We start from the raw sequence: 10,515 nt of genomic DNA, 5'->3' as shown, positions 1-10,515 counted from the left end.
TCCATTACTCTTGTCAGATTTGCATTGTTAGTCCACCTCATGTTGGGTCAAGTATCTTTTGTTTCATGAAAGATTTTGGGGAAGTGTAACTACTTCACAGTAGGGTGAATACGTGCTCTGACAATGTTCTCGCCTATGATGTAATATTGGGAGATGGATGTTAGAGTTCCTATCTTGGTGGTCTTCACGATTCGTTCCCTATGTATTTTTATAATTGACCTTGTGGTCTATTGTAAAGGAACATGCTCCCTTATGCCCAACCTTGTTATAGGTTGTATATTAAATCTTTATGTTGAAATGTAATTTTAAGTCTCCATTCTTGTATATCTAGACATGTGGAATATTTAATGCTTTATTTTATGATTTTTTCTATGAATTATGTGAATTATGTTATTTTGAAAATACAAAGGTCCTTATAAAATACCTTAATTTTGCTCCATTAGTTCTTTGAATGTGCTAGAATGATGGATATTTGGATTGCTCAATTCTCAAGAATAACCTTGATAGTTGTATGGTTGTGTGATAACATGAATTATGGATTCTCAAAGATCGTGTACATTCAAAATTTTGTGCATAGACAATGTTCATCGATAATTGATTTGTATATTTCACTTGATATCAATCATTAGTGGAGTTTGACCAAAAGAATAAATGGATGATAATGGTTGAGAAGACAAGAAGACTCAATTTAATGAGTCAACTGTTGTATTGATGAGTTATCTTGTTACATGGATGAGTAAAGTAGATTTGACTAATAAGTAGACTAGTAGTTACTCTAAGTGAGTTGGTGTGTTAGAGGTGCATGAGGATTTATTAATAGAATTAAATAAATAAATTTATTTTATTCATGTGCATGGTTCTAAAAACAAAAGAACAAATGATATTGATTTTATTTATTTATAGAAGAAATAAGGCTAGAAAAAACAATGAAATAAACTAAATTAATTTTATGGAAGAAATATTAAATAATAAGATGATTAAAATTATCTAATTATAATGAACTAGAAGAACCAATAGATGAATTAATAAAAAATAAGTTATAATTTTTTAATTAATGTACATGACAAGAATAAATTGATAAACTAATCGAATAATTAAAATTATTTCATTAATATATAGATAGAAGAATTGATGAGAAATGATAAAGTGGTGAGATAGGAGTGCATTAGTCATTTTGAGTTGTCTGCAATAGTAAGGTGCAATATGTCTATTCTTAGTTGCTTATGGTGTTCAAAATGATAGTTATGAACTTTGTCATTTTGGATATTGTTTTATTTATCCTCTAGAATGTTAAGTAATCATACTATGATTATTGGGATGTTTCATGCTATGAACATTGGTTCTTGTTGATTACAATCATAAGTGCATTACTTGGGCCAAACTACACTGTATTTCATAAATATATTATCAATGGATGAGTTCATTAGATACATGTTGCATGAGCGTATGTGTATGCTAGATTGGTAGTGATTCACATGGTGAATTATATTCCATCATACATGTTGGCCACATCTTGCTAGATCCTTTTTGATTGGTTGGACTCTTCCAATGGGGTAGTATGGGGAAGTTTAATGCTTTGTGGTAGGGTGGATATCACCTTGATGATGCTTTCTATCGTTCTCTTTCTCTTGAAAACTCTAAGTATGGCTTCATTATGCGAGTGCTTGCATTTGTAAGGTAAATGTTTGCTTTTTCTAGTTATCGCAAAGTATTGAAATTGACTTGAGCTACTGGAAATATTTGTAGAATCATTTTATATGTATTTAAAAAAAATGCCAGATGTTTGACTCTATGACTCGAAGTAACCATAAATTTTACTTTATTAAGTGTTTATTATTTTGGATGTTAAAAGAAATATTTTAAAAACTAGGTCACGTACATGCTCTTAAATATAAATATTTTGTATGAAAAAGTACCAAGTTCATATTATTGGGTTGGATGTTGCAATACGTATCCTAAAAACTAGGTTAAGTATGCTTTCAAATAGAATATTTTTGTACGAAAAAGTATTAAGTTCATATTTGAGATCAATAAATATAAAAATAAATAGATTATGTACTATAATTGATCCACAAAAATAATAAAAATAAAAAAAACATGGAGAAATATATGTCCTTTTATCCTCTCCAATTATTTAAGAATTATTTTTTTTCCCTAAATTTCCCTTGAAGTATTGTATTTACAAATGAGTATAGAAATTCAATATTAAATTGGCAACAATCCAAATTTATATAAACAAGGTGAAGGCCAACTAGTTGTGCACATGTGTGAGATAATTTAATGTTGTGAAGAACCTTGATATCTAGGAACAAGGAAGACCTTGAAGATGATTGGAGGAGAAACACCATCTTTTGAATAAAATATAACTTTAAGGAAAATGTTTGCAATATGATCATAGATGGTGAATCTATCAACAATATACTAAGTACATAAATGGTTATCTAATTGCAACTTGTTTGTATTCTAAAATATAACCCTTAAAAGATTGTGTAGTTGAAAAAGGATCATAACCTACTTAATGATAAATCTTGTCTTGTTGCTTTAAAATTGGTCCTCTTGTGGATGAAGAGCCAGCAGATGCATGCCACTTGTTATTGGGAAGAACTTAGCAATATGATCTGAAGGTTATCCATTGTGGTTGGAAGAACACTTATGACATACAACATGAAGGAAAGATCTACATTTCCCAAAATCATGAAAAAAGGAATGAACAATTAAAATGGTAGCTTTATCTCTTCTAGTATAAGCTAGATTTGAGCTTGAAGAGAAAATTAAATTTTAGGCTAGCTAAGAAGAGAGTTGGGGGAAAATTTAGGAGCAAAAGAAGAAAATTATTTTAAGAGTGTGGTATAAATAAAATTGATTTGTGGAGATGTAGTGAGATTCAACTAGAAAGATTACAAGTACACCTCAAGAGATAGATATTGAAGTTTGAATTGACTATAATATTCACTCTCATTGGATTAAAGGGAATAGTGAATTGTGAGAGTATGAGCATAATCATTGAAAATCTTCCAAGAATGTGATCAAGAGTTTGGTAAAAAATGACTATCTAACTTAGTTTGAGAGAAGTGATATGAAGTATGATTGGGACAAGAGGAAAAAATAGGTTTATTGGTGGTAGTTGTAGTGATTATTTTGTCAACTTTGTATTAGGGACTTTACCTAGCTTTTCCTACCCAATCAAATGGTGGAATCAATAATGAATTCCCAATCTTGGAAGAACTTGGATTGGAAGCTTTAGTAGTGGCTCAAATTGTGGCACAAAAAACCCAAGAGAATAATTTCAAGACATTACTACTAGAAGGTCTAAGTCCTTGTAATGGTGGCAATGTAGTTCACTTCTTTGAACTAGGAGGTTCAAACTTTACTTAAACATTGGGATGATGATGTAACTATGATATTTATGGTGAGGTACCTCACTCTCACATCAATTTCTTTATTTTATTTTGAGTTTTTTCTTTTTGTCTTTTTGTAATGACTTATAGTGGTGGTTATTGTGGACTTATTTTGTAGTGGTTTTTCCTTTGCAAGCACTCACTTTTCTTTTATAGATTTCAATAGGAGTTTTCTCTTTTATGGGCATAGTTTTTATTTTTTGGACGAGACATGCTATCTTGGAAGAAGGGAAAATTAGATGTATAAGAGTTGGTGTAAGTTGAGTGGGTAGTGAGTATTCTTTTGATCAAGTCTAAGACAAACTCTACTAAGGTGTCTAATTTTAGTATCTATCTTTTTCTTTTATAAATAGTGAAACTAGTGCAACATTTAATTTTTGATATAGATTGAACATGAATTCCACATGTAAAATTTGAATATGTTGTTATTATTCATAGCCTTGAGTACAAATAGTAGGAACAAATCATTCTTTTGGAGTTGATATGCAAGACAAAGTATTCATCTTCTTGAGACTAATTTGTAGGAATAGAAGCTTATATACATCATATAGTTTATCACATGTTTAAATGGATTGGAACACGTTATTGTTAATATTCACATTGTGTTATTCACTTTGTATTCAACAAATCTACAATTTGGAATTGAATTGGTGATTAAAGACTTGTCATGATTAAATCTTCAACTCTTAGGATATTGAGACTGAAACATACCCATAATTTGGTCTAGATGACATGCTTTTGTCCTTAGTGATACAATTTTGTCTAACGTAGAAGTTATCCTTCAATAAATTCAAGAAATGATTTCCTATGTGTTTATCTATGTTTGAGAAAATGAAGATACTAAAGAGCATTGTTGATAACTTGTTATCTATTTGGGGAAGTATGAAACTTCATTGATGATAGTCATGCCAATAAGTTAATTTAATAATATTGAAAAGGGTGACAAAAGGGCAATGGTTGTTGATTAGTTAATCACCATGTCCATTTCACGATGTAGCTAGTACAAGCTAAATATGATGCTAATTGAATTTGACATAAATTGTGATTGTTAATTGATTTTGGTGATTGTCCAATCAATAAGATAAAGAGAAACTTAGATCTAATAAATGTTGATAGATTGATTATTGCATTAGATACCAATTGAGAATATATTACAACTAATACAGGTGATATTCAAACTTATATATCTTTTTTATTTGATCCTATCTTCTTTCCATCACTTAAAAGCAATATGATGTCCTTAAATACGTAATCATGGACATATAATTTGAACTTTTGGATAACCATACCAATAGATAATGGACATATCCAAGGATTGTTGACCTTGGAAAATAAAAAGCTTAAACTTTAAAATTATGGATTGGATCATCCACACAATTAAATTTAAAGGACACAATTTAAAATGAAAAATATCTTAAAAATTAAGTATATATTTTTTTATGGAGGATTTTTCATCCACAAAGTCATTTTTAGCTACCTGATATAGGAGCACAAGCCTTAGGCTGAAACCTCTTCGACTAAGAGCCAAGGACTTAGGGCTATCCATTCTCTCAAATTTGCTCGGGGCACAATTCCTACTTCATCCTTTATGATGTCAGAGCCTTGCACTCAACAAGACTTGAACCCTAGTGGACTCATTAAGAACCATTCAAATTCATGACAAACTAAAGACCCATTGACAAAAAAATAAATATATTTTAAATTAAAAGATTTGATATAACTAAATATTAAGTTCAATCTTGTGATCAATAAATATTTAAAAAATCTACTTGTATCTTTTATCTAAACAAAATGATATAAAATAAAATGGCAATGGCTATTCTCCAACACTTGATCAAAAACACAAATTTGCATAACACAATTGTTTTTCAATAGATTTTTTTACATTTTTACAAGATCTACCTAATAGAAATCATGTAAAAATCTGTTATGATTTATAAATTTAATATTTTTGATTTGAGTACTATTTTGTATGAAAAATATGAAAAATGGATGACTTCAAAATAAAATAGTACAATACATACAAATCTTTAAGGATTAAAACATTGGCCCCTAAATTTGCTTAATTTATGAACGAACATAGGAAACCCACCGATTATACAAACAGCGGGCCACTTGGATGCGAGTCAGTGGACGCGACTCTAGTCGGCAAAAACTCTTCCTCATGCGCTACAAATAGACCATTCCATCCCTTAATTTGCATCCGTTTTCGATCTTTTTCTGCATTTTTCTCGCTGTGCACGGAAGGCTTTCTTTACAGGTGTGTTAATTATTGTCTTTCTGTTAATAGCGTTAAATTGGTTGCGTAGGGTGTTGTTTTCAATTCTCTATGATTAGTAGCTACACTAGGGTTTGCATTCGGGGGTTTCTAATGGGATGATAATTTCTACTCCATAAGATTTTTTGTTGTGTTAAGTTTGATGAGGTTTCAGGCATAATTAAATATAAACCTACCTGACTGAGTTCCAATTTTGTTTGTTGGGAAAGATTCACATCCATCATTTACGCCGAGTGACGCCAGTTATTTCACATAATTGGAGTTGTAGGGGAAAAGGTTAAATCCCTGGTGAAGATGAAACCCTAAAAGATCTTTCTTGGACCAAGAAATAGATTAATTACCTAAGGTTTTGATCTAATGAGAATTGTCTAAAGCTGTCCAAAGTTACTGTTAGAAATATTGTATATGATAGTGTACATGTGCTCCGAGCTATATCAAATGCACGCGAAGCTCTCTGTTTGAATTTGCACCTTTATGGTTTGCGAATTTTCTCAGCTTTAGTGAAAAGATCTTCATTTGTACTGCTTTGCTTAGCTTTTGTCTAGTTTTTTTGTTCTGAGTTGGAGCATTAAATTGCTTTCCATAGATCAACTCTCAATAATTGCCTCAATTTGTTCTGAGTTGGAGCATTAAATTGCTTTCCATAGATCAACTCTCAATAATTGCCTCAAGCTGTGCTACTTATTGTCAAAAATATTGTACGGGATAGTGTACATGCACTTTGACTACATAGAATGCATTTTAAGCTCTGATTTTTTTGAGGGTTTTATATCAAATTTATAGAATTGATTTAATTATATGATAAGGGAGCATGTTGAACTTCTTTCACCAAAGTTGTCTATCAATTCTCCAGAGTCATTCACCAAAGTTGTCTATCCATTTTACCAAAATTGTTCACCAAAGTTGTTTAAATTTCAGGGCCTGTATACACTTAGTGTGTATTTGATCTCTGGTAGGATCTCTTCTCCCTTCCCCTATGGTTTTGGACATTCAGCATTTCAGAATTATTCACTTTCACCAACAATATATCAGAAACCATTGAATCCCTTAATTGGATTCTTATAATAAATTATTGGGGGCCGTTTCCCATTTATTGCTTCTTATAATATTTAGGTGGTCTCTCACTTATTCCTGGTTACACTTAAAGTTTATTCAATCTCTAGTAGGACCATTATATTCAATCTCCCCTCCCTCATGATTCTTATAATATTGGGGTGGCCTCCCACTTATTGCTGGTTACACTTGGTGTATTCAATCTCTGGTAGGACTGTTCAGTGCTCCTTCCCTCTCTCCCCTCATGATTCTTATATTATTGGGGTGGTCTCCTACTTATTGCTGGTTACAGTTAGTGTATTCAATCTCTGGTAGGACCGTTCAGAACTCTTTTCCCCTGCCCTTCCTTCCCTCCCTCCCTCATGTTCTTTCAATCAGCAATACAGAACTATTTAATTTCACCAACATATCAAAGATCCATTGAACCCTTTAAAATATTGAGGTTACACTTAGTCTATTTAATCTCGATAGAATTTCCCCTCCTCTATGGCCTTCCATTCATTCAGAACTATTTAATTTCACCGATATATAAAAAGACCTATTGACAGCATAAAACTAGCCTTAGACCAAGTCTCAATACATAGGTCTTTATTGGGTGTTGTTTTTTCTATCTAGTTGATCGTTCACTCAAAAATTCTGTATTTTTGGCTTTAGCATTTATCTAAAACGAGTGAGACATGCTTGTGCTTTCCTATGAGTTTGTTTTTTTAAGGAGATGAAGGGTGGCTAGAGGTTATGCTTTCCCCTTTTAACTATACGAAGTGCATCGTATTTCGGGTTGGTTGGCTCCAGCCTCTTGTTTCCAAAAGAAAATACTTCCTTTTTGGAATTGGAAAAAACTCAGGCCCTGCTCTCCTATTCATGAGTTAAATCATCTCAGAAGTTTGCTGAATTTTGGCATTTTTCTGCCAACGGTCGAATACGACGTTTTTAAGTTAGGACCGGTAGTATAAGTTATTAAACCGGGTTTGCATAATAGTCAATTTTGCTTAATTTGAAGTGTTGTTTTTAAAAGCGTATACTTTGTTTGTCTAGAAATAAGAAATACGATATTATTGGCATCTTGAACTTTCATTCTTGGCTACGTTAACGGGTGTTTACGTTTTTTACAGGTGATTTTAAGGCTCGTCTTTAGCTTCAACATGCAGATCTTTGTTAAGACCCTCACCGGCAAGACCATCACTCTTGAGGTTGAGAGCTCCGATACCATTGACAATGTAAAAGCCAAGATCCAGGACAAGGAAGGGATTCCCCCGGACCAGCAGAGGCTTATCTTTGCTGGGAAACAGCTTGAGGACGGACGTACCCTAGCAGATTATAACATACAAAAGGAATCCACCCTCCACTTGGTACTCCGTCTCAGGGGAGGCATGCAAATCTTTGTTAAAACCCTCACCGGAAAGACCATTACACTTGAAGTAGAGAGCTCTGACACCATTGACAATGTTAAGTCCAAGATCCAGGACAAAGAGGGCATTCCCCCAGATCAGCAGAGACTTATTTTTGCTGGAAAACAGCTCGAAGATGGTCGGACATTAGCAGATTATAACATTCAAAAGGAGTCAACCCTCCATCTTGTGCTTCGTCTCAGAGGTGGCATGCAAATTTTTGTGAAGACCTTGACTGGGAAGACTATTACTCTGGAAGTTGAGAGCTCTGACACTATTGATAACGTGAAGGCCAAGATACAGGACAAAGAAGGCATCCCGCCAGATCAGCAGAGACTGATATTTGCTGGTAAGCAGCTTGAAGATGGACGTACTCTTGCTGATTATAACATTCAGAAGGAGTCCACTCTCCACCTTGTGCTTCGTCTCAGGGGAGGCATGCAAATCTTCGTGAAAACCCTCACTGGAAAGACCATTACGCTCGAAGTGGAGAGCTCTGACACTATCGACAACGTGAAGGCCAAGATCCAAGATAAAGAAGGCATTCCACCAGACCAGCAGAGGCTCATTTTTGCTGGGAAGCAGCTTGAAGATGGTCGGACATTGGCTGATTATAACATCCAGAAGGAGTCGACTCTCCATCTTGTGCTTCGTCTGCGAGGTGGTATGCAAATTTTTGTCAAGACCTTGACTGGAAAGACCATTACTCTGGAGGTGGAGAGCTCTGACACCATTGATAATGTGAAGGCCAAGATACAGGACAAGGAAGGCATTCCTCCGGACCAGCAGAGGCTCATTTTTGCTGGTAAGCAGCTTGAAGATGGACGTACCCTTGCTGATTATAACATTCAGAAGGAGTCCACCCTTCATCTAGTACTTCGTCTCCGTGGTGGGTTTTAGGAATTAGTTGGGCTTTTATTTGGACTTCTGAATGGTGAATTTCATGATTACTTAAAACAGACTCCGTATGTGTGGTTTATTTCTATGTAAGCATGGAATAATGCCTGATACAATATGGTTTTTAGCCAAGCCAGTTGAATCCAGAATTGGTTCCTTGGCAGTCTACTTTGAAATTCTGTAAGAGAATGTAGATCAGTATATCTTGTTTTAAGACATCTTTTTGTTTTTTATTTCTATTGTAATAAACTATATGTGGAGTTTTGTGGTTTAAGCTTTTGGATTAAACTGTTAGTTTTTCACTCTATGATGGATGACAGTTTGTATAATCATGAGTTCATTTGAATTATGGTACAGTGACATATTTCTGTTGTTGCTTCCTGTGATATCTTTATAAGTAGGAGATATTTATAAGATCAGTCAAATTATGATATTGCTATCAAGATTGTTTTTAGTCAAATTTATTGACACATGTTACATGAGTAGTGTTTAGTGTTTCACAGGAATCTCATTCTCTGATTTCTCTGATAATCAATGGCACATTTAGCATCTAGGTGATGCTTATAAAAGTGAAGTATTAGGCTTTCTGATCAACCCTCCTAATACTATTCCAACTCAAGTATGTCTAACTTAAATTTTTCTGCCCACTTAATGTTGCAAACGGAATAACAAACTTTGACGGGTGATCAAACCCTTACAGTCCTTACTCAGGGTGTTCAATTTGTCCTCTCAAGCAATAGTCGCGATACGATTTTTTTTTTCATCATCATTCCGCATTTTCTTGGGCTTCTCAATATAGTCTTAATGCTTTTAGTTTCTCTTACTAAGTTCAAAGAAATGTCTTATCATATCAGAATGCCTCGTCGCATTGGTTTTTCTGCGAAGGCAGACCTTATAACTTTCAAGTATCTCAACTCTATAATTTCTGATGATTCTGATCTAGTCAGACCTGGCTTCCTTTCAGAAAAATAGGCCATAATCCTCTGTCTAGTGAGCTTGGCAATCTATAATACTAAATGAAGCTCGATCTATAAAATACTAAATGATATCCAATTTAGATTGGATGTTAATTCAAAATATGAATGATCTAAATAAATTAATAGAGAAATAACATAAGATAAATAAATTAATAGAAAAATAACATAATATATATCTTGTGAAAAACTTGAAGGAAAAACTAGCCTCCAAATCACATTGAATAGAATTACAATATAGTATCAAAGTTTTATAGTATCAAAGTTTTAGTGTGTCATAGAAGATCAACACTCTACACTTGAAAGAAATTTAACAATATACCGATTTTGAAAATGGACTCCATTCTTCCATCTCAAGCCCTCAACATATAGGTTAAGGAGGTTTTGAAAATTATTCACGGTTTATTAAAACCATGAACCAAAAATGGGCACCTGAATCAAGGTGAAAATTCCAATGCGACTTAAATGCATAATCTCTCCAAGAATAAAATATTTCTTATACACATCTTACAATGTCATGAATGCTT

At 33.3% G+C, this 10,515-nt stretch overlaps 1 protein-coding gene across 1 annotated transcript; it reads left to right on the top strand.

Annotated features, from left to right (window-relative positions):
* Positions 1–5,494: 5,494 nt before the first annotated feature.
* Positions 5,495–9,288, top strand: LOC131064354 (polyubiquitin). Its single transcript, XM_057998461.2, has 2 exons — positions 5,495–5,658; positions 7,842–9,288. Exon 2 carries the CDS (start codon positions 7,872–7,874, stop codon positions 9,015–9,017), a length of 1,146 nt encoding a protein of 381 aa, XP_057854444.2. The 5' UTR covers positions 5,495–5,658; positions 7,842–7,871; the 3' UTR covers positions 9,018–9,288.
* The last annotated feature ends 1,227 nt before the right edge of the window (positions 9,289–10,515 follow it).

This window comes from Cryptomeria japonica, chromosome 1 (assembly GCF_030272615.1).
Source record: "Cryptomeria japonica chromosome 1, Sugi_1.0, whole genome shotgun sequence".
NCBI classification, from domain to species: domain Eukaryota; kingdom Viridiplantae; phylum Streptophyta; class Pinopsida; order Cupressales; family Cupressaceae; genus Cryptomeria; species Cryptomeria japonica.
Note: the sequence above shows the minus strand (reverse complement) of the source record. Positions and strands in the feature narration are given on the sequence as shown.

Coding starts and splice junctions, on each gene's coding strand:
- LOC131064354 (XM_057998461.2), top strand. CDS start 7,872: ATGCAGATCTTTGTTAAGACCCTCACCGGCAAGACCATCACTCTTGAG.